The 24,221-nt window shown below is 41.3% G+C and overlaps 1 protein-coding gene across 1 annotated transcript in view; it reads left to right on the forward strand.

The window, feature by feature from the left end:
- Positions 1–22,847, forward strand: part of kcnh8 (potassium voltage-gated channel, subfamily H (eag-related), member 8) — a 57,934-nt gene extending 35,087 nt beyond the window's left edge. Inside the window, exons 7-16 of the mRNA XM_082520799.1 lie at positions 429–633; positions 3,079–3,288; positions 4,594–4,793; positions 5,827–6,076; positions 11,568–11,782; positions 13,000–13,038; positions 13,816–14,111; positions 15,976–16,088; positions 16,267–16,346; positions 20,819–22,847. Coding sequence (XP_082376925.1) covers positions 429–633; positions 3,079–3,288; positions 4,594–4,793; positions 5,827–6,076; positions 11,568–11,782; positions 13,000–13,038; positions 13,816–14,111; positions 15,976–16,088; positions 16,267–16,346; positions 20,819–21,409 — 2,199 coding nt within the window. The 3' untranslated portion in view covers positions 21,410–22,847. The remainder of the gene's footprint in view (positions 1–428; positions 634–3,078; positions 3,289–4,593; positions 4,794–5,826; positions 6,077–11,567; positions 11,783–12,999; positions 13,039–13,815; positions 14,112–15,975; positions 16,089–16,266; positions 16,347–20,818) is intronic.
- Positions 22,848–24,221: the final 1,374 nt, after the last annotated feature.

The raw sequence follows: 24,221 nt of genomic DNA on the forward strand, positions 1-24,221 counted from the left end.
CTATTATTTGATATGCCTCCCATAAATATCATAGTGGGGAGCTTCTTAACACCAGTTGGCTGGTTAATTTGAGAAAACTGAAAATACATTTAATGTTTTAGTTCTTCGACACTTCTTTTTATATCTCTTGAGAAGAATTTGTTGGTTAGACTACTGTTAATAACTGACAATCATTTAAAGTTCATGCTGGCTTTGAAATTTAGTACAGAATGTCAGTTTTATGTGTTTTTTTAAACTCTTTGATAATAAGAACCATTTTAAAGAAGATTCAATGTATCCTTGTCCATATAATTAAAAATACATCTGTCAATCCAAAATGTGAATTCCACTTCACTTTAATGTGAAAGTTCTTAACAGTAAAACTTGTATGTAACCAGTTACTTCATTATCTACAAATAGATTCACCTTGGTTTATTGTTTACCTACAGGTGTCAGTGGTGCACCTGTTGAAGACAGTGCGTTTAATTCGACTGCTGAGGCTGCTCCAAAAGATGGACCGCTACTCGCAGCACAGCACTGTGGTTCTGACCCTGCTGATGTCCATGTTTGCCCTTCTGGCTCACTGGATGGCCTGCATCTGGTACATCATCGGCAAGAAGGAAATGGAGGACAACACGAACAACTGGGATATTGGTCAGTGGCGGGGGAAATCTTAACCGCAAATCTTCAAACTCTTCTTCTTCTTTGAGCTGCTTCCTTTAGGGTTTGCCACAGTGGATCATCTGCTTCCTACCATCACTACCATCTTGTAAACCTTCTCTTTCACTCTTGCTGCTATCCTTCTGTCGCGAATTCCTCCTGACACTCTTCACCCTCTCTATTCTGCCTGCACTCTCTTCTTCACCTCTCACGTGTACTGTCCGTTGTGTTGGATGGTTCACCCCATTTATTTTACCTCTGCTCCTTGCACCTTCACCTTTCCACTTGTTTCCGTCTCATTCACACACACGTAGTTCCTGTTTTTCATTCCTCTTCTCTCCAGAGGATACCTCCATATTTTTTATCCATCTGCTCCCTGCTCTCACTGCTGATCTCAGTGTCGTCACAACATCCTAGTCCAAGGAGACTCCTGCCTGACCTCATCTGTCCCCTTGCAAACAAGAAAAGGATCAGAGCAGATCACCGATGGAATCTCACTTCCATCTTAAAGCCATCTGTCATTCCTACCTCGACACTGTCTATCTGTCCTCATACATGTCCTGCACCACCCTAACATACTTCTCTGCCGCTTCTGACTTCCTCTTGCAGTACCAGAGCTCCTCCTTTGGCACCATATCATATGCTTTCTCTAGATTCACAAAGACACAGTGCCACTTTTTTCGACCTTTTCTATACTTCTCCATCAACAGTCTCACATAAAACATTGCATCTGTAGTGTTCTTCCTTCGAAGCGCCTTTGAAATCCTATGATGTCAAAACAAACAACGACTTGTAACCGAGACCTTTTTTTTCAGCATAGCACCGGTGCTACTGGGCACTTTGCCAGTATCAGTTGTAGCATCTTCAGGCGCTGTTGGTGCTTGGATTAGTAATGTAATACAATCTTCCCACCCCCTATCATTCGCAGGAAGACATTGAATGTGCTGATTCACCACAAATGTTGCTAGAATATCACAGAGAACCAGACAAAGAAAGAAAAAGATTTGTTGCTGTGTTTTGTACCAAAAATTAATTGAATTCATTATATTGTAGCCATGTGAAAATAAATAAATTAATAAGTCTCAGAGCTACCCACCACTGTGGTAACAGTGTACATGTAATGTGATGTGTGCCTGCAGAGATTTGTTATCAACTTTGTTACAGGATGCTAATGGAAAACTGACTCCGGTGACATCAAATGCTGGGACAAAATGTGGGGCTAAAAAAACAGCCTCAGTTTCTGTTCTAGCTGAAGGAGTCATTATCTAGTTTTGTCAGACTGTGCAATAAACAGACTCATACAAAGGCTATAATAAAGGCTAGTATAATAAAAGACACAGACAGACAGACAGACTAGACTGTATCCCTAAAGGCCAAAAACATTAACTCGTTTAAAATTGGCCCTTTCAGCTTGACCTTCATGTTGACCTCTGGACTGCTTCCAGTGCTAGCTGCAATTGATAGATTGTTCTCCGGAGAGTCCTGTTCAGTGCACCTGCAAATTGTGCATCTATGCTGCATGTAGGGTCTACTCCACTGTGTCAGAACGGTTAGCCTTTAACTATTATTATGGAGAAGTGGACAAATTCAAAGAGAGTGAAATATGCTTAATTGGATTTGTGGTGAGTAAAGATTGTGCTGTTCTGGCTCATGAATGTTCTCCCTGTGACAACACTGGACATCCCCAAAACTCAGCAACTTCAAAGTCATGTTCATTTTTATGCTTCACACCTGATGCACTACCTGCAGGCTCGCTGGCTGCAGGTTTTGGGTTTTTTTTTTGGTTTAAAAAAAAAAGAAAAAAAAAAAGCTTTCATCACCAATAGTGTAGAGGTGCACAAGAAGACAAACTTGAACAGGACAGAAGTCATATTTAAATTTCTGAAGTGCCGTTAAAACCAGAGATACAGGGTTTTTTCTGCAAGTGAGATCTTATATTTACCTGTATATGCATTTGTCATCAGGGTCTTCATATAGGATTTTAAGCCTTTACGGTAGAGCCGTAAAAAAAGGTGGGTGCAACAACTGCATCACTTATGTGTGTGTGCATTGTAAAATCAGTGCAAAATGTGTTAATTCTTCTCATACCGAAACACAAGGCTTCCCCTTTAGTCCTCAGGTCACTTATGTATAACGAGGCCTGTTGGGCTGATTTTTGGTTAGCATCGATAAGCTGTGCTGTTCACAATTACCTTGTTCTTGCATCTTCATAACTGGATCCCGGTCAATATCCAGTGGGTCATGAGAACAATGCAGATTTCTTTTCACCAATTACTGCATAGGATTTCATGATAACCAGTAAAAATGAAGGCTGGTAATTTTGTGGAAATTTTGTTACAAGTCGAGTTGAATTTTTATATTAACTGCTGTTATGAAATTGAAACAAATTTAACGTTTCTGTCTGACCATCCGTTTGCTGTTTACACTATATTAAAACAGGATGGCTCCATGAACTGGGAAAGCGTCTGGAGTCGCCGTACTATCCCACAGGAGGTGTTAATGGTTCTGGCAGTGGTCCCTCCATCCGAAGCGTCTACATCTCTTCACTCTACTTCACACTCAGCAGTCTCACCAGCGTGGGCTTCGGCAATGTGTCAGCCAACACTGACGCTGAGAAGATCTTCTCCGTTTGTGTCATGCTTATAGGAGGTACACGAACAAACGATCAGTCGTGAGATATCGTCACATTAACTTGAGTGCACACGTGTTTTGGAAATGATGGAAATGCTTACATTTATCATGAGATCAGATTGAGACAACAGTGTGTGGAATTATACTTACCTGTACAAATGACCCTTACCTGAAATCGGATACGCAGTGAAGCAGGATAGACGGATGGATGGAACATCAACAAAATCTGATCCTGGTCCATCATTTGTTTCACTGTAAGCTGTTATATTTCACTGGCAGACAACTGCAGGAAGGTCTGATCCGGTTTAAACTGGCTTGTTACACTACATTTGTGTTTTGGGGATGAGGAGAGGTCACCGTGGTCGGGGTTTTCCCTGTGGACACTCCCAATTCTGGTTCAGCTAAATGCTAAATGTCCCTGGCTGCCTGGGGCAGTAGCAGTAGCTGTCACAGACACACCACACAAACATGTGCTTACACAAACACACACACACGCTATCCCTGTTGGGTTTACACGAAATAAAAACTTGAACCAAGCACCTGTTCATATTTATATGGAAACATAGGCCAAACTGGATGGGTGGAATTGAATTAAATCATTTTATTCCATCATTCAATGCAAACATGAATAACAATATGACTAAATGACCTTACAACAGTGTAAAACATAAAATGTAATTAGTTTTCAGTGGTGAAGCTTAAAGCTCAGTTTTCTTTCATTAATAGCTCATGCCACAATCAGTAATCGCTGTCACAGCAGTCCCACTTTCCCGTCTTGCAGCATGCGACACAGCTGCAGCACCGCTGAAAAGTGGATGAGCTTAGGTGAACAGGACAGGTATCTGTCATCCCAGTCAAATATGACCCTGCCAGACCTAATCCTGATGTTCCTGTGTTCTAGGAGTAGAGCTGCAGGATATGCATGTGTATATTTAGTTGATTTGATGTTTATTTGATCATAGAAATCAAGTGGAGGCAGAACTGTTGTATTCCTGCCTTATTCCTGTTGCTTATTTAATATTTTAGAAATATGACAGAGTTCCTGTTTCTAGATGTTTCTCTCTGACCTGCTTTGAGCAACTTATGATCTGAGTCCAATTCCATGTTTTTCTACTGTTATTGTGCTGCACTTGTAACACTTGTGCTGATGTTTCTCTTTGGTTTACTGTGAGATACAAAACCAGTCTAGAAAAGAGTTTAGTCAGGTTTCCTATTTTTGTTCCCTGTCTTGACAATTCACTGTCAGCACATTTTTCACTGTATGTCATCCATGCTTACTGTCCACTTCATTAACTCTCCTTCTTCATCTCTTCTTACCTGCAGCACTGATGCACGCTTTGGTCTTTGGTAATGTGACAGCCATTATCCAGAGGATGTACTCACGCTGGTCTCTGTACCACACCAAAACCAAAGATCTCAAGGACTTCATACGTGTCCATCATCTGCCGCAGAGCCTCAAGCAGCGAATGCTGGAGTACTTTCAAACAACCTGGTCGGTCAACAATGGCATCGACTGTAACGAGGTATGAAAGGAAGACGACCTGATTGGTTTTTGCTAAACTGAAATTGGAAGTGTCTTTGCATTGACGATATCCCAACATCAGCATCAAATACAGTAATTACTTCAGTTGGTATTAACCCTTTCCCTACTTGGTCTGTTCACTTGTACTTTAAATGTCCAACAGCACAGCCCACAGGGACCGATAACTCATTTGAAAGTTCACATACTCCTTACATGTCAGCCACATTTAGGCTCACGGTAGAGGTGAAAATACAATCAATGGTACTATGATTACCCACAGTGAATGCAGGTGTGTTTAGCCCTGAGCACTGACTCACAGGGAGAAGAAGACATGACTTTTTTGTCTATGCATGATGATATTTAGAGGACAAGCTCTCGGCCTTCAGTTTCAAAAATGATGATTCGAGGCTGGTTTTCAAAACCAGATTTTGTTTTTGTTGAAGACAACATCAGGTGAAAGGAAACGTGCAAACAGATCTAAGTGTGCAAATGTGGCTTCAGGACCATGTAGAGAAAACACACAGTAAGACAGGGTGAACAACACCTCTGCTTGATAAGCTCAGGGAAACGGAGGCAACCAGTCAGCAGTATAGTAGCAACTCGTCCCTCTAGGCTGTGAATGCCTGCAAGACAGCTGTCAGAAAACAGAGCAGGGAGTGGAGGGAGTGATGATGATGAAACCCAGACAAATGAATTATAGATGGGCCTGTTGATTAAAGTAAGCCTGGCTCTGATGACTCATTGATCAGCTGTGATGCTGCTGAGCTGCAGATCTTTGTCCCGCTGAGGGGATGGACAGATAGATGATGTGCAAATGACAGCGTTTCTCCAAATTCTCACCTTATATTGTCTGTGTTGCAGCCACAGGTGTTGCATTGGTTGGTAATGGTGTATAAAGGTAATTATTACTACATAATGATAGTAATAATAATATCTTTTAACTTTAGGTACATGTGTTTTTTTTTCTTACAATTACAAGTGTCATGCTGCTCACATCCTTCTCTGATTTCTATTTCCCCCCCCCATCTCTACAGCTGCTGAAGGACTTCCCAGATGAGCTGCGATCTGACATCACCATGCACCTTAACAAGGAGATCCTGGAGCTGTCGCTGTTTGCCTCTGCCAGTCGCGGCTGCCTGCGCTCCCTGTCACTGCACATCAAGACCTCTTTCTGTGCTCCAGGAGAGTACCTCCTTCGACAGGGTGACGCTCTCCAGGCCATCTTCTTTGTCTGCTCAGGATCCATGGAAGTGCTGAAAGATGGCATGGTGCTGGCCATTCTGGGTATGATAAAAGGGAGAAGGAAGGGGCTCGGGGGTGGGAAGACGGAAGGAAAACAGATCTTTTCTAATTTTAACAAGGAAACAGCAAGCTTAATAACGAAGCTCTGCATGGCTCTTTGTGTAAAAGCCCATCCTGAAAATAGGCTAATTGTTTTGAATTTGAAGGATTACATTGTCCTAGAGGCTATTGTGCATTTTCAGTGAATTATTATTAAGCTCTTGTTAAAAAGTCAACTCACTGGCCTCAGCAGAGATTCCTCTGAAGTTATTATCACTCTGATGCTGCAGATTTGTCGACTGCATATCCATGATGTGAATCTTCCAACACATTGCAAAAGGTGCTCTATTGGATTGAGATCTAGTGGTTGTGTAGTCCATTTAAGTACACTGAACTTATTGTCATGTTCAAGAAACCAGTTTGTGATGATTTGAGCTTTGTGGCATGGTGTGTTATCCTGCTGGAAGCATCCATCAGATAATGGTGCAGGGTCATAGGTCAGCAACAATATTCAGGCTGTGGTTAAGCTCAGTTAGGCAACAATGCTCATTTTGTTGTAACAATTTACACAAACAAGGTGGGATGGATCCGTGCATATTTAAAAATTCATTCGAATTTTGCAGCAGAAATTGAGAATTGTCAGACCAGGCAACATTGTAGCCTAAGTATCCTGTTCTTGTGCCACCTGGTGTGGTCTTCTGCAGCAGTAGCACATCTGTTGTACATTCTTCTGCAGCCTTCCAATCAGCTAGAAGCATGTCTTGGGGGTTCCTTTTTGTCTGTATTAGATTGTGCAGTGAAGATGAGACAACAAGCCTTGGATCTGAGTCAGACCCGGGATACAGCATTTAGCCCTCCAGCACATGCAGCATATTGCCTGCTCAACTTGGAAGCCAAACAGGCACCCTGGGAACTGCCATTGACTGGACATTTTCTCCTTTTCTGACCATTCTCTGATAACCCTAGAGATTGTCGTGTGGGAAAGTCCCAGTAGATCAGCAGTGTTTGAAATTCTCAAACCAGCCAACGGCCAACAACAATGGCATGTTTGAAGTCTCCTATATCACCTTTCTTTCTCATTCTGACAATCATTTTGAACTTGGGCAGGTCGCCTTGACCATGTCTACAGGCCTATATTGATGGAGCTGGATGGATGAAGCTGCCGTGTGATTGGCTGATTAGATATTTGAGTTAAAGAGCGGTTGAAAATGTACCAAATGCAGTGACCAGTGAGTGTAAATGCCATTTTTGAGCAATCTCCTTTTGCAGTAGGCAAAGAAGGACTTGTCAATTTGTGCACATAATATGAAGGAGCTGCATTCTTCTTTAAGCTGGGCTGCATGTTTTAGTGATGTCTTGAAGCCCATAGAGGATGAGCGGAGCTGACTGGCAGGTGATGAAAGAGACATTCAACCTTTGCCGATTGTTTTATATCATATACCAGTGATCCATTCGATCCATAATTGTCCAATTCCATCCAGGCTAAACTATTGCAATCCAGTTATGTCCAGCTGAGCATTCATCATATCTTTTCCACAGAAGTGTAATTCAGTCTTCTGTCAGCTTTAATCTGTGCTGTCCAGTTGAGTCTAGCACATTTAATCAGTCCAATTCACAGAGTTAGGTCATTTTAGTTTCTTCTAGTCTTGATCGTTTTAATGCTGCTCATCCCAGTTCCTCGTTGCTTGCTGAAGTAGGTCTCTATGTGACACCCCAGGCCAAATTCATTTGCTTTTTCACTTTCAGTTTTAAATCGATATTTGATTTGCTAAAGCAGCAGCTAATTACAGCATCTGAAGCCAGAACTGACTCCTGTGTTTTCTACAACAGAAACAGAAAAATACAAAAAACAGTCTATTTGAGTAGGTGGATCCCCCCCGATTCAGCAATTCCAAAGGAAGCCGCGTGCTAAAATAGAAACGGGCTTCTCATTAACGGTTCCACAACGTGCTCAAAAGCTGCGAGTCAGCTTGAACCGAGAAAAAATATCGCTGTCTTTGTTCATGAAATTACAATAATTATTTAAAAAGGACTGTTTTGTTTATACAGCAGAAGTCTTGGTGAAATACAAATGAAAGAAAAAGTAAATGAAAAAGGTTAAAATAAAGCATAAAGGAAAATAAAGCTTGATAAAGATAAAAGCCATCACAGCCAGTAGTGTCTCCTGAGAAGAACAAATTAGATAAAACAGAGAAACGTGTGCTGCAGACGTTTCATATTTATGAAGTTGCATTTCACTTTAGCAAAGTCTCTTTGTCCTTATTATTCATTTTTATTATGCATTTGCCTGATTAAAAACATCTCACGTATTGCAAGTATCAAATGGTCATCTTAAACTGGCAGATCCCAATCAAAAGGCTCTGTGCAACATGTCAAACTGCGAGGGCCATGCAGAATAAATCATTATGCTTTCCAATGACTTATAAAGCGATAGTAAGCAACTAATATTCATGTTAATAAGCAGCTAAGACCTGGGAACTTAAATATAAAGTGCAAATCTGCTCTCTCTCCACCCACATGTCTTGTCTGTATCTTCATTGCCACTATTAATACCAAAGCTGAATAACAGGGTAGAATGATAGAATGATAAAAGAACAAAAGAGTCACAAAATCTGCTCCTAAAACGACTTTAACACATTAAACATGGTTATAAAGGTAATCATTCAACTTCTTCAGTGCTCAATACTTAATACTCAATACGTAATGGACTATTTTTTTAAGTAAGATTTTAAAAAAAAAACTCCAGTATGTTCAGCTTAGAGATGAAGAATTTTCTGAAAGTTCATAAAATGATGCCCATCTTTGTGTGCAGAACAAATCGAGATGTAGACTCACTCGAGCTGTATCTGCAAGCATGCACATCTGCTGTGCGATGCAACCTCTTGCCCTAAGTGACCATACTGGCTTTTGCTTTCTGACCTTCATGACACAGGAATACACTCTATCTGTCACAAGTGCGTGTGACAGAGAATAGAAGACAGCCAGATGGTTCAAGAAACTCCATCTGTCATGGTTTTTTCCTCTTTTGGCATTGTTATCTTTGTGTGTGTATCTAGTTGTTTGTAGAAACAACACCTGCATGCCTTTTCTCCTGTTAAAAAAGAGGGAAAAAAAGGTTTCTGTGTTTTCCTGTTTGTGTGTATCGAGTAGGCGGAATTGTTTTCTGCTGTTTTCTGCTGAATGGCATGTGTTTGTGTGCGTGTGTGTGTGGGTGGGTGCATATGTGTATGTAGGCTTGACAGGCGGAGAGCGTTGTCTCTGTGCTTGTGTGCTGAAGGTCAGGCTAACTTCGAGTGTCTGAAGAAAAAAAAAAGGTTCTCTCTCTCTCTCAGCATGTGTCTCTCGTCTCTCTCTATCACCCCCTTCCTTGCCACACAGCGAGTCCATAGCCACAGCTCAGTACCACATAACAGACAGAAGACCAAAAACAGGAAGAGTGAGAGGATGAGGAGAAACTTTGGGAAGATGGAGAGAACGTGTGCTGAAAGAGGGAGGGCAAAAAAGGAAGCAGAAGAGTGTAAAACAAGAGGAATCAAATGAGATGAAGTAAATGAAAACGGATGGGGCTTAAGATGAGAGAAAGTGATGAGAAAAGAAAAAAGGAAAGAGAAGAAGAAGAAGTGATGAGAGTAAAAGTGAGCCAAGCTGAGGTCCAGATTGGTGAGTGAAGGGAGAAAGGAAGGAACATAAGGAAGAAGGAATCAAAAGTTAACAAGACAGAAAGATAAGCAGAAAGAAAAATGAAAAGAAAAGGAAAAATGAATAAAAAGAAAGAAAACACAAAATGGAGAAGACAGAGAAACTCAGAAAGAAGTAAAACATGGCAGATAAAAAGGTTAGAAGGCAAACAGGAGATGGAGGCAGAGGGGAAGCATCTAGTGAGCTGAAAAGGAAGAGGAGAATTTAAAAAAGGAAGATGGGGATGACAGGAATGAAAGAAACCTAGAAAGAGACAGATACAAAAAAGATAAGAAAGACAGCAAAGAAGAAAGAAAGAAGTAAATAGGAAGACAAAAAAGCAAATTAAAAACCAGAATGATGCAACAAAAGCTAAAATGTTAAGAATAAAATGGAAGTTTGGGAAACACAAAGTAGCAGACGAATAGCGGACAGGAAACACAAAGCAGGAAACAAGAAGTGAAACAAAGAAGCAAGAAAAGAAAAAGAGGAAATGGAGGAGAAGGAAGATGATGGAAAAGAAAGAAAAGTCAGTGACAAAGGGTTTTGATATAGCTGAACCAGTTGGATCTCTAAAAACAGAGGGAGCGAATGAAAGAGGAGAGGAATAATAACCGGGGTGAGAAGGAGTGGGTTGAGAAAGCGACAGAGAAGGAGAACATGAACAGTCATGACTGCCACTCCATCAGCTGTGGTGTAATTTAGCCGCGTTCACACCACGAAATGACCATAATGAATAATTTATCTCTGCTTAAGGGATATTAACTCTAAAGGGGCACTTATCTTCATCCTGTATAGAGAGGAACAGCTGTCACAGCCACTTCACCCAAACTGTAAAACTGACTAAAAGCAGTGGAAGTGATTTATAAATAATAATTATAGACCAAAACAACGCTGCAATATTCTGTTTATTCTCTCTCTCATTAAGCTTGTTTCCTATTTGGTATTACTTGGTCATTAGTGTTTAGCTTTTTAAACAGTATTACTTGAAGCTTTCCCGTTAATAGAGTGCTCAGTTTTTGGTCTTGCAGATGCATTTGCAGTTGCCTCTTTATGCTCTTCATACTTTAACATCTAAGAAGTCAGTGGCAAACGTTAATTAGCAAAAGACGTTTGGGTAATAAACAAATAAAGAATTTCAGGCTGCCTTTCTTTTTTCGATAGAGGTGGAGTTTGGTGGTATGTGGCTCTGTCATGGTATAGCAGCCTCAAGGCTCCAGGTACACAGTTGAACAGGTGGAAATTACAACACACATGACATCGATTAAGTCAGACACCACGTGAGAAGGAGAAGCTGAGGTGGAGGTGGGTTCCAAAGAAGCTTGCAGAGGCAGCAGCAATTATATGTAGTCCAAGGTTCCTTAGTAGTGCACCCTTAATAAAATTTACTATGAGGATTTGTAAAAGTGTGTTAGCTGAGCTATCACCTTTGGGGGCTTGCAGTGAGATCAGCTGTTTTCAGCTTTACCAAGCTGAGTGTGTCTTCCTTCCCTGCCTTAACCAACACTGTGCTCAGTACTTAGTGTAATAATAGAAGACATACAGTCTATAATAGTGACAAAGTTACTAATTAGAATTCAGAAGAAGTTATATTCTGAGTCTTGAATAAATGAATAATCCTCTTAATGTCTAAGCATTACTCTGCTCCAGGACCTCTCCACCCTCCAAGCTTATAAACTTTTCAGTTATCGCTGATGTGTCCCGATGCGTCTGCAGAAAAGATTACTGAGTCTGTGCCTCTAACACCCTTTACCACAGTGTACATTATGCTGTCACCTCTTTTTCTGACCATCTCACTCTCTCTCTGCCTGAGCAGGTAAAGGTGACCTGATCGGAGCAAACCTGTCCTTGGATAACCGGGTAATAAAAACCAATGCAGATGTGAAAGCCCTGACCTACTGTGACCTGCAGTGTATCAACCTGAAAGGACTCTATGAGGTGTTGGACCTCTATCCTGAGTACTCTCACCACTTCGTCCAGGACATCCAGCAGGACCTCACGTACAACCTGAGAGAGGGACACGAGGCACACGTGAGTCCATCCAAGTATTGGTGTATTGATTCCACATATAATTGGCTAACTTATAAAGCGAGGGAAATTAGTACAAACAGTTTGTAATCTTCGTGGTAGTTTCATTTTAAAGGAGAGAGTTACATCATTTACAGTTACATCATCAACAATAGCTCTCAGTCTGGAGCTTCTTAAAGCTTATCTCATGAGATTATTTTACATTGTGGAAAGCATATCCAAGCAAAATAAATGAGGAAAGTTACAAATTTAGCACGGGATCAAATCATGTTTTCCTTGGAAGGAGATTTAAACTGATTTTTAACTATACATCCCCCATGGACCGTTTTTTGATTGTGATGCCAAAAGAAGGAACTATGAAAAGAAAGAAAGATGTGAGAAGACATGCGTTAGGTGCTAATTTTGCTAAAGCAATAGCAATGAAATAATAAACTAAATAAGCAAAATAAATTTGGGGATCCCAAAGCCAAACACCAAATCAAATCTTTCATTTGTTTTAATTATCTCCATACACCCTTAATAGATCCTGATTTTTTAATATTTTTTAATTAACGATGCCTGGGTATTACCCACAGCAGTGCAAGAGAAGCAATTAATGTGCTCTCGCCAATTTCTCGGTGAAATGAATCACGATACTGTACTAATGTGTGAGAATGACTGATGAGTTTAGAGACGGCAAAGCAAGAAGGGTCTGGAAACTTTAAAATTACAGAGAGAGAGAGCTAGCTGAGCCGACTTGGAGAAGCTGAACTGCTGTAATTACAGTCAGGTGTTTTTGTCTCGCCTGCCCAAACGCCGCTGGCCCACTTACACGCGCACACACATCATTAACACACACACACCCGCACTCACTCGGACTGCATGCCGCAGGGCTTTTAGGTGAAGCTAATGTGCAGAGGGGCAGCCCAAATCTCAGGGCTCAATAGACTTTAAATGAAGACAGGAGATGGAGGGGTGTTTTGCGGCTGAAATGTTGAGATTGCTTTTTTTTTTTTGGTCTTACTATCCTGCATTTACCACTACAGTACTACTATATCAAGGTCATTAGGGTATTTGTCATTATCATCTATTCTATTCTTATACTGGCTTTAGAAAATAATTTACTGTATAACCTTGTGAACTGACTCACCTGTAAATTAAAAGCAAGAAAAGAAAGATGGCAGCTTAATTGCTCTTATCTGCAGTTCATTTACTGTGTTTCCTCTTTGGCTTTCTTCCAGGTTAAGGCCAGACTGTCCACAACAGCTCTAGAGACGCAGGTACCCAAATTCTCACTCTCACAAGCAGAAGCTAAACAGCTTTTAGACAGGTGCCATTAATTTAAAAGACTTGTCCGATTAGTTCATGTTGTTTGTTAACAGCCATCACCGAATTTTTCATCAGCTCTCACTAAGAAATTTGATGCTTCTGCACTCTGAAAACTTTGTTGAGTGACTCAGCGGAAGGCTTCAGTCACCGATAATGGGCACAATCATTGTTTGAGACTTGATGAAGGACGAAATAGATCACTTCTGCACAAAATTAGTTGCAGTCATTAGATCATGGCGGCACCAGAATAGAAGGCGATAAGATGCTCTATATACTGTCAAGCTGTTCCAATATTTTACAGAAGAGTCTATCTCTCTCGATGAGACATTAATCTCACGCTGGTGGTATTTTTGTCAGAGGAAGATGGTTCAGTAGGCGACTGTGGTCTTTACTTCTGCTATTATCAGGCTGAGACCTCATCTTGTAGCTGAAGGCTCATTGCAGACCACTAATGATAGACGCAGCTCTCTGTGTTCAATGAGACAGGTGTCAGGTGTTGCATTTACTGTTCTGCAGGACACATCTGCAACCTAAACTGTTGATCTGACCTTTTATCCAACTGAGTGGGCAACTCATTGCACTTACAAGTCATTAGTACATTTTGTTTACTTAAAAAAAATAAAGAACCATTTTATTAACTTTGCAGAGGAAAAAGTGAAATGGCCATGATGAGCCACAGATGAGCCAAAGTGATTTTAGATTTTAATTTAATTTTGCTTTTTTTTCAGTCAGAGGTGAAGAGGAACGGGCGAGTGGTTCAGGGCTATCCACCTATCACAGAGGCACAGGAGGAACATGAGGAAGATGCGGAGCTGGAGGAGCTGGAGGAGCAAGAGGAGCAAGAGGCCGTGACCGTATCTTTGTTATCACAGCAGAAACGAGCAGTGAACCTCAGGGGGGCTGGTGAGAAGTCTCCAATGTGCGGACCCAGCCAGAAGAGCGTGGCACAAAACTCTAGCAGGTCTCGGAGGAAGATCCAGGAAATTACTCTCAACACTTTAGATCCTTCCAATCTCAGCCCCAGGTGAGTTTGTTCTCCACTGATTGGTCTTACTTCCTGTCTAGGCCTGTTTCCCTGTGAATCCAAGCTATGCCTATTTTTATATTTCTTTGGAAGAGTGCATATGCCGCAAACTAGAAATGACTCAAAAGTGTCATCAGTGACAAACAGTATGTGTATTTACTAAACCCTGTGACAGACTAATGGAAGTCTAATCCTCTTAATTTCTATTATGTGATCTATCAGTGAGGGTATACAGAAAAGGTTTCACACCCTGAAACGTGCAGTTTTTACAGAAACTGCAAAATGGAAGAAATATATCTCGGACTCCAACGACCTCAGTCAGCATATTAAATGTTACATTTATAATATACATGACAGCACAATCAGAAAACGACTAAATAAGTATGGCTTGTTTGGAAAGACAGCACAAAGAAAGCCTCTTCTTTCTAAAGAGAACATGGCAGCACAGGTTAGGTTTGCAGAGTTGCATCTGAGCAAACCACAAGGCTTCTGGAACAATGTCCTTTTGACAGATGAGACCAAAGTGAAGCTATTTGGCTATACAGCAACATGTTTGGTAAAATCCAAAAACAGCATATGAGCAGAATCACAGGTCATTTGGTTGTTTTGCAACCACATGACCTGGATGCCTTGCAGTCACTGAGCTGACCATGAACACCTTTGTAAACCAAAGTATTCTAGAGTCAAATATGAGGTTATTTGTCCAGCAGCTAAAGCTACAACAGACCCCTACGATCCTCTAAGATCATGTGGCAGGAACGTAAAGGAGCTGATCATACATGACACCTCTATGAACTGAAGCAACATTGTAAAGCAGAGTGGGACAAAATTCCTCCACAATGCTATGAGTTATTGATAAAGTCATACAGAAAACCTTCACTGCAAGTTACTGCTGCTAAAAGTGGTTCTGTAAGCTATTGAATCATGGGAGGCATTTCGTTTCTCACAGCACTGAATAGAGTCGTGTTAAAACTTTCTCTAATGACACACACATGAATGAATCATTATGGAAAGGAGGAACCAACTGCATTAATTAATTCCTGATGAGAGACCTCCATGCACTTTCACTCATGTACATGGAAAGCAGAAGTCAGGGAACAGCAGCAAGATCCCAGAACGAACAGAGCAGACATCAGAAGACGTGGTATTAGTTAAGTCAGACATTATATATAAAGAAAGACTGAGGTGAAGGTGGGTTGCAAAGTGGCTTGCATCTTCACAGCAACTGTGGACAGGCTGGAGAAGCTTAAGTAGGAATCACATGACTCATTTGCCAGTTGAATGTGTGGAAGTGAAGCAGATGAACGTGGGTTCATATCATACTCACATTCACCCTTTGTCCAACACACACTATTGTATGACATGTGTTGGACAAAGGGTTAAATAGAGGGTTTAAAATGTATTATAAGAGACATTTCTGTATTTTTAAAGATGTAACCCCATTTCCAGTCTTTATGCTCATCATGGTTTAGACTGGATCATTTTAATGGGATGAATATTTGTCAGTGACATAGAGTATAAATCAAACAAGCTGGTTATTCGTATATAACTTATATAACTATCTTATATAGAAATAAAAATAACTGGCTAAATACACAAAATCTGTTGTAATATATATAGAATTCAGCTACATATTTTTTAAATTGCCGTTTATATTCACAAATATGCTTCACATTGAATTAAATACTGTGTTGATGTTAAAACTATGAATTTCAAATATATGGAAAATTTCGGTTTGTTTTTAAACACATAATCTTATATTTCTGGCCTAAAATATTTTAGGGAATAGCACCATAATGCAATAACCAAAATGTGTACATTGTGTAGTGTTATTGCACAATAATATAATAATATCTCTCTGCAGGATAGTGGATGGTACTGAAGACAGTCAGGGGACAGAGAGCTCCCTGGCCTTCTCCTTCTCTAACCAAGGCCATCCTGTCAGTGAACCAACCAGTGCCTCAGCACCAACCACAGGTATTCTCTTCATGTAGCGCAACTCACAGACATGAACCTATGTCATTTACTGTCCCAGATGCAAAAACACTTTGTAGACAGAGTGCTTAATGGCTGTATAATGGCTGTAGTGCAATCAACTGTGGGGTGTATATTGGTCCTTGATTGAAGGGAATTATACATTTCTTATTTGTTACAGATATGCTGCGCATAAGCACAGCCGAATTAGCAGCTAAAGCGGAGGAGACCAGAGGACAACTGCGACACCTCGATCAACAGGTGGGATCTTGCGTGCGTTTATAGGGACCTCGTCTCCTTTTGGATTACAAAAAGCAAGTTCACACAATATTAAATGATTCGATTTTAAGTTAAAAAATTAGTTTATGGTAAGAGCAAGAATTAAGAGGAGTTTGTTATCTTAGATTAAGTTTAATGCTCTCATAGAAACATGACTGTGGTGAGACAGAGAGTGATAGAGATAGAGAGACAGGGCTCAAGTAAGCACAAACCATATGGCTGTATCAGCATGTCAGCCACAAGACAGATGAAAGGACTGAGGGAAGTAATGAAGCAAAAACGACAAACAAATAAGCATTTTAAACCCTATTAGTTCGTTTCGTTTACTTAATCTTTCTCTATTTGTATTTTTTCACATTAACATACAGTTGAAATGCTGAAGATTTTAGTCATATTTTTATTTTTAATTCTCGTGGTGCTCTGTCAAACTTAAAATGTCCACACATACACGCAAACAGACTGCCGTGCTGTTTCCTATGGTTTTGATTGGCGGGCGGCTAAATTGACATTAGACCCCTTGGCAGGTGAGGAGGAGTGTTTGCCTCCTCCTGTTAAGCCTTGGTGTGTATCATATGGGATGACTGAGGTAGAGAGAAAAGAGAAAGAGATAACCTGTAAAAAAAATAGACAAATAAATGAGATCCTCTGGACTTTTTTTTTTTTTTTTTTTGCTGTTGTTGCTAGTAGAAACATGATGTGTGTAAAGCATGAGTAATGAAAGAAATCTATAAAAGAGAGGAAAGACAATGGCACAGCCTTTTCACAGTTATGCACACTGGCTCTGTGCCTCCTCTGTCTCTGTGGGTGACCGGTGGTTAACAGGAAGGACCTCAGCATGGTCTTGTAGGCTGTTAATCCACACTTGGATCCATTCAAAGCGATCACCATAGGAGATGAAAAGGGCCGTTTGATTTGAACCCTATCAGCTCCCCATGCAAACGTACACTAGTCCAACAAAAGCACGACAAAGGAGACAAAAAAATCATTTATAGGCAAAAAGAAATTACATTTATTTTAAGCTATGCTAGCACTGGCTGATTTATTCAGCATTAGTGAGATACCCAATTTTGTCATTTTTAATCAAAATCAGAAGAGGTTCCTGTTGAGATGATAATCCAAGGGGGTAATTTTCACTTCTTGTTTCTGCCTTTATTCAAAGGAGTCACTACCACTGAACAACAAAGCTCGAACTTTATTTTTTCAAAATTCAGTAAGGCCATCTGAGCCAAAGGCTTACAAGGTTAACATCATTCAGACCTATACCACATTCTCACCATGTTAACTCCAGATTTTTCTTCATGCTGCTATAAGACATACTTCTTGCTCTTTGGCCTCTTACACTTGCCCTGCGACTTGGCGCCATGACAGGACCGTTTATTTATCCAGTGGGAGAAATTCAAATTCAAATGAGGCCTAGCATGGTGACCTCTGTACTACGCCAAGGAAATCATCATGTGCATAGGAGAGCAGGAGCAATGGGAGCATTACCTGAACAGCTTGAGTAATTAGATGCATAATTACTAAAAGAGGCTGCTAGAAAGACATGAAACAACACAATAGGCATGCCTGCTCATCAGTAGCGACCCACTTTTGAACACAATGAACAATAAGAAACAAAGAAAAAGTCAGGTACTTGAAACTAAGGCATGAATACAGCAGAAGTTTTAAGCAGATGATAGAATTAAATCAGTCTGTCATATAAGAGAAATTTAAATAATCCTGTCTTAAATTAAACTAAAATGAGTACATATCAATCATATGTATGTCATGCAATAAGCTAAACAGTAAGCAAAGGGAAGCACTGTGAATTTATTCACTGCATGATCTCCCAGGCGGCATAGAGAGCAATCAGGATTTTAGTATTCATGCAATTTCCTGCTGTTGTTTAATATGTTGGATTACTATATTTATGCACTGCAGCACTACAGCTCAACACTTTTAAAACACTCATGGATAAGTAAACATCAGCTTTGTTTGGTCTAACTATGCTCTTACTGACTTTGAGGGTACCTGTCGCTGCATCGCTGCTGTTTCTCTAACCCGTCTATCTCTGACGTGGGCGTACTAGAATCACGTTGACAGCGTGTCAGATTGGACTGGACCGCCACTCTTGGCTTTTCTATTTTTATCAGAGTCAGAGTTTAGACCCGGCCACATGTGAGAGGGAGAGATTGAAAAAGGGGGGATGTTTTTCTATGGTAAAAGCAAAAGTAGGATTTTGGTCAGGGTTTCGTGATGCTGATCAAAGTTTAACAACCTCAATGCTGTAAGACGCTAAAAATCCTGCCTAAAAACGACTGAGCCAGGTAATCACTTTGGACAACATTCGCCTAGGCGGCAACATAACAATGTGAGCTGAGAGAGGAAATGGAAGTTCCCAGCCTGATTAGGTCTGTCGTGATCACAATATACTTGAGTGCTCATCCTCATCACCTCTTGACATATTCATGCAGCGACCAGAGCAATTCCCACCTGGAGTTGTGTGTCCCGCTGGGGGCTGATGTGCATCCAGTTGCGCTGGCGTGCATGATTGGCCTGATGAATGGTCATGAGTGCTTTGACTGGCAGAAGCAGATGGCACATTGGCAGCACTTCATAGTCGTGCCTTCTGTGGACACGCCACGTGCAGAGAGCTACTAATCAGCAACCCCCCTCATCAGTGTAATGACCAATTATAGCAGCTTGAAGTTACATGCAAAACGGCAGGCACGAAATAGATATTTGACCTGGAAGGGCTGACCTGAAAAAAACAAATTCATAATCTGTGGCTTTTTGTTGATTAGCAGTGTCTCCTCACAAGTTTGTGTCATATATTCAGAAAAATCAATTTGATGGTAATGACTGGAATGTGAGAGTTATAGTCAAATTTGTTAAGCAAAATATAGCAAATGCAGTCTTGTAGATTGTAGCTATAAACCTCCAGAACTGCAAAATGAAGCCCACGTTCAAGTTCTAAAAACTGCAGTTCCTCCAGTGGCCACTTGAGGCTGGATCTGAATCAGTCCCCATAAACTGAAATGGCCAACCTTACTGGTTTGCAGTCTAGTAAAAGTTTTGGGGTTATGTGTCTAACCCTTCTTTCCTTCATTATAATTCTACATGGATTTGCTGAACTGGGCCTCCACATGGTTCTGGTGCTGTTTGTGCTTTTGGAGCATATTAATGGAATAATTTGGCTTGCTTTGTTGTATGTGAAGGTTCTCAGTGATCCAAGTCATCATAGTCTAAGGAGTTTAGAAAGAAAAGCATCTTTCCACGCTCCTTAGACTACGCCGTACACTTTGGGAGGAACACCTTTCAATTGCTGAGGGAGTATGAAAGTAATCAAGGAAATTAGCGGATTATAGGAACCATCTCCGCTTGGTTTATTGCGCCGCCTGTAGAGGAAGTTAGTTCTTCGGTTTTACCTAAAATATCTTCATATTATAAAAAAAAAGAAGTGCAATTTCAACAGAATGTCTCAGTCTTTCTTCGTGATATATGTGTAAAATTACAGAAAAGGTTCTGGTAGCTCAGCGCCCAGACAGACATAACATTTTTGTTGATTGATGAAAATGTTCTTTTTTCTATTTAAAATAGAATTTCTATAATAGACAGTGGAAAAATAGTAATTTTCATGTCATTATCTGTCACTTAACTACTTTGGTGGAGTGTGAATAGCTGCTCCAAAAACTTATGTCCTCCTTCATATTTTCCAAAGCTGACCCAGGCCTTAAATTTGACACTCATCCTCTAGACAATAAAGCCAGTATTGCTGTTAGATGGACAACATTAGTGGCATATTTTTTTTATAACACAGCCAAAAAGCATTGTCTAAAGTCAGCCGTAACAATTTTCAGCCATGTTCTGATTTCGTGGAGCAGAGAGTGTGATCTGTATTCAGCAGCCTGAGGAATTTTGGTACCCTGGTGGGAGGTGTGCAGTTTGTTTGGTATGCAGTACTTTTTCACAGCTCACTGTGGATCCTCGTTATTGCACTACTTTCCTGCAAAGTCTAACAAAACGATCCACTGACAAAAACAACTTAAATGGTTGTCTAATTGTAGTCGGCGCACTAACCGCTGGGACAAACAAACCAAGCCAACCTTTTTTTTCCCTTTTTTTTTTTTACATTTGAATGCCTTTAGTGTGAACCAGTAGCAGCAGTAGGACTGTTAAAAATGAACATACAGTGGGAAGGGTGGGATAAAGATGCACTTTATTGTGTACATTTTCTATAAATATGCATATGAATCTAGGACGGTAGCTGCAGATTCCAGTAAAAGCTACCACACAGGGACTTAAAATAAATTACAAGCTTGCTTCCGCAAAAACAAAAACAAAAAAAACATTGTAACCCATATGACACCAACACAATATTTTTTTTATTTTCAATACTTGTGGAGTGCTTTGGATGATGTATACCAGCCATAGTTACAGGCAGATTGTCTCTTGATTCTTGTTTGTTTCTGCAGGTGAGCACCCTTCGGAGAGAAGTGGCCGACCTGGGGCAGGTCATGAAGAGAATGGCTCAACTCATGGAGACCCTCATGACGTCAGTGCCACAACCTGCAGTAGTCTGCCCCACACATTACTCCCCAGCACGCCACACATACCTACACCATTCCCCCTCCCGTCAGACTTTCCCTTCACCATTCCCCTCTCAGACTGCCACAGTGTGGACAGAAACACCCATGTCGTTACCTTCCTCCCCCCTCATCATGTCCCAGCAGCATAGCACATTGTGCCACTCCCTCATACACAAAACCCAAGACCTCCTTTTGGGGGACATAGGTATTCCCAGCTCAACTCCATCTCCAACTGCCAGCTCATTGGCCCTTCAAGTGCAGCCATCCTCTGTGATCTCAGAGCCACACATGCCTTTGTCGCACCTCAGCTCTCCAGAGTTTCCCCACTGCAGAGGCAGGGCTTCTAGCTCCATTAGGCCAGGTGCACACAGTCCACCTCCGCAGGACGGAGGACATGAGGGTCTTATTCAGAGCTCTGGTGGTTCTCCTCAAACTGGACTCGGGGATGTCAACCACAACCCAACCAAGGATTTGTAGCAGACCTTAATCACAAATGTCTTGGAGTCTGCAGGACTTTCTCAAGAACACTTTTTGGGATATTTTCCTAAACTCAAGCTAAGACTGATAAACTGGGGTCCCCTCTACCACTGGAAAATGTTTACAGGGACACAACTCAGATGTTTTTCTTCTTTTTGTTTAAAGGCACGTGTTTCAAATCCCCATTGCATGAAAACAAGTACAGAAGGTTTAGGTGTGTTAGCTTTAACTTATAGAAACTACGTGTTGTTAGAGGCTTGGGTCGGTTGTGGAGCTCTGGTCTTTCTGGTCCGTAGCGGCAACTATCAGCTTACCTCCAGTACCTTCCCCCACAGCAAGCCTGTGCCATAATGTAGGATGGAGGAGAAAAAGAAGATTTTTTTTTTTTTTTGCTTTTGACTGAAAATGGTTTCATGCTGGAGGAGGAGAAAGCACTGGGAGTGCTGGGTTTAGAACAAGCGGTGAGGGTGTGTTGTGGAGGGCAACCCTCTCTTTTAACCCCTTTTTCCTTGCTCATTCAACCAGTGTCAGATGCTCTGGATTTCATGGAACAGTGACTGGTTGGACTTGGAGCACAGAACGGCGTGAGTAGAGAGATGGGAAGTATTGTGCTCTTCACCGCTGGCCCTCAGGAAAGTGTGGGAGGTGGGGGTGGAAGAAGACAGTTAAGGAGGTGGTGGTAGGGTATGGTGTGCCTCAGGCACCACAGCCCCTGCTGTTGTCTGTCACTAAGAGCACAGGGACTTTCTTTCTCCCTCTCCGTTTCCCCTTTCCAGTGTTTCTCTCCATACACCTCTCTCTCTTTCTCCTTCCTTCCTTTCTCTCTCTCTCTGCATGCCTATCCGAGCCTTTTGAGTAGTGCCTGTAGACAAACATTAACATGCTGCATGTCACCCTGTGGAAATCCAGCTTGCCATTTATCTATCTATTTAAAGGAAACACAGTTCAGTCTTTAATAGCTGAACCTGGCATTTTACTGATGCATATTTATTGGATGTGGGCTTAGTTAAAAAAAAATCTGATTAATTTAGCACAAGATAGTCGCCCATGTTGTGAAAAGGCCTGGAGCAAATATTACCGATGCTAAATTGGTTTATGATCCGCAATGTAGACTTTTTCTCCAGGGTCATCAATCCTGAGATCCACTTTCTCAACTGCTCAGAAAGAAGGCAATATCCTCACATAAAAGCACAATAAGGACATAAAGACGCTTTTATATTTCTATGAATGTATCGATACTAAAGCTGTATTTTTTTACCTCAGAAATTGCACGAGTGTGGGATGGCAGTAAATGATGCTACTGTATATAAAAAAGTTATGGCAGTGCTGTTTGCTGGTATCAGCTGATGCAATCCTAAACCAGGAAAAGGTCATAACTCTCATCCCGACAGATCTACTGTTCTCTTTTGGATTCATGTAGGTTTGACTCTGCTTCTCTGCAAATGGAATGTACTGTAATCAAACTTTTATCCCTAACATTTTGATATTTATTAGATAAAAAAAATGTTATGCTAATAAACAGCAATTATGACTGTTACCTACTATGTTTTTTGTTGTTTTTTTTGTTTAGTAAAACATTCAAGAACTGAAAAGAGGTTATTCAAGGGCACAACATCCAAGGAGCTACAATTTCCTGTGCAAAAGTGTTGAGCCACTCCTCATTTCTATTTTCCTTACAAGGAGCCATACTTGTATCTTCAGAAATTTTGTTATCATAATTTGCTTACATTTTTCAAGTTGATTCTGTAAAAAATGATGAGGAAAAATAGTTTGACAGGAATGAAATAGTATTTTTGCACCAACAAGATGATTCACTAAGAACAAACTGTCCCGTTTGGCTCTTTTGCCATCAGAATTGTTGTCTAAAGGCAAAGAAAGATGCCCAACGGATTTACTTTACCAAATTGACCATCCCAGCCTTGCCGTAATGGTCCATTTGATTCACCTTTTATTGTTTATTTTATTTTCACTTACTGAATACGGGACAGACTTGACTGGGGGAAAGAAGGGGAGAAAGAAAGAGGGAAAGAGAAACAGCTGAGAAGAGGGACGGGGGAGAAGGGCAAAAGACAAAAACCAACAGAATGGGCAGAGAAAAAAAAATGCATATATCAATCACCTGGATCACCTGCTGAGAAAGAAAAAAGAAAGCAAGCAGAAGAGAACAAGAGTAATAGAATAAACAACATCACAATGATATATGGGAATATGACAGTAAATACTAAATATTAAACATTATTGTGCAGCACATAAGATCAACAGAACACAGTGTGCTTTGAGGTAGGAGCCAAAAAGGGTGTAGTTTGTGGGTGTGATCACCCGTGTGTACACCTGTGAGCATGGACGCGCTTGTTTTTTGTTTTTTTAAAAGGTTCCTTCATGTAATAATCTGCTAGAGGGTGTGGGGGGGCCACAGCCCCGTCCTCCAGGGCATGAAGCAGGTGTGGAGGAGATCAAAACTCCAGACATCCAGAGGCCCCCAGAACACAAGAGACCAAGGAAGACCAACAGAGGGGCAGCTGCGCCACTGTCCCAGAAAGAGCTGAGGAGAGTCCCAGATGAGGGCTCACTCAGCAGCCGCGGAGCAGAAGCCAGGGGGAGTTGCAGTGACTCGCCCGTGAGCTCCGCCGGCAGCCAGCTGCGCCTGAGTGACCGAGCCCCAGGCCGAGAGGCCGGGGGCACCCCACCTCCGAAGTGGCCCGAGCGAGCCCCAGGCTCCAGGCCCCGATAAGCGGCCGCCAAGGAGTGAGCCGGTGTGTACCTGGACGCCCATCCCCGGACACAAGGAACCACCAACGCACCGATGTCTGAG

Source organism: Aulonocara stuartgranti (assembly GCF_965226115.1).
Source record: "Aulonocara stuartgranti genome assembly, chromosome: 22".
Classification (NCBI taxonomy): Eukaryota; Metazoa; Chordata; class Actinopteri; order Cichliformes; family Cichlidae; genus Aulonocara; species Aulonocara stuartgranti.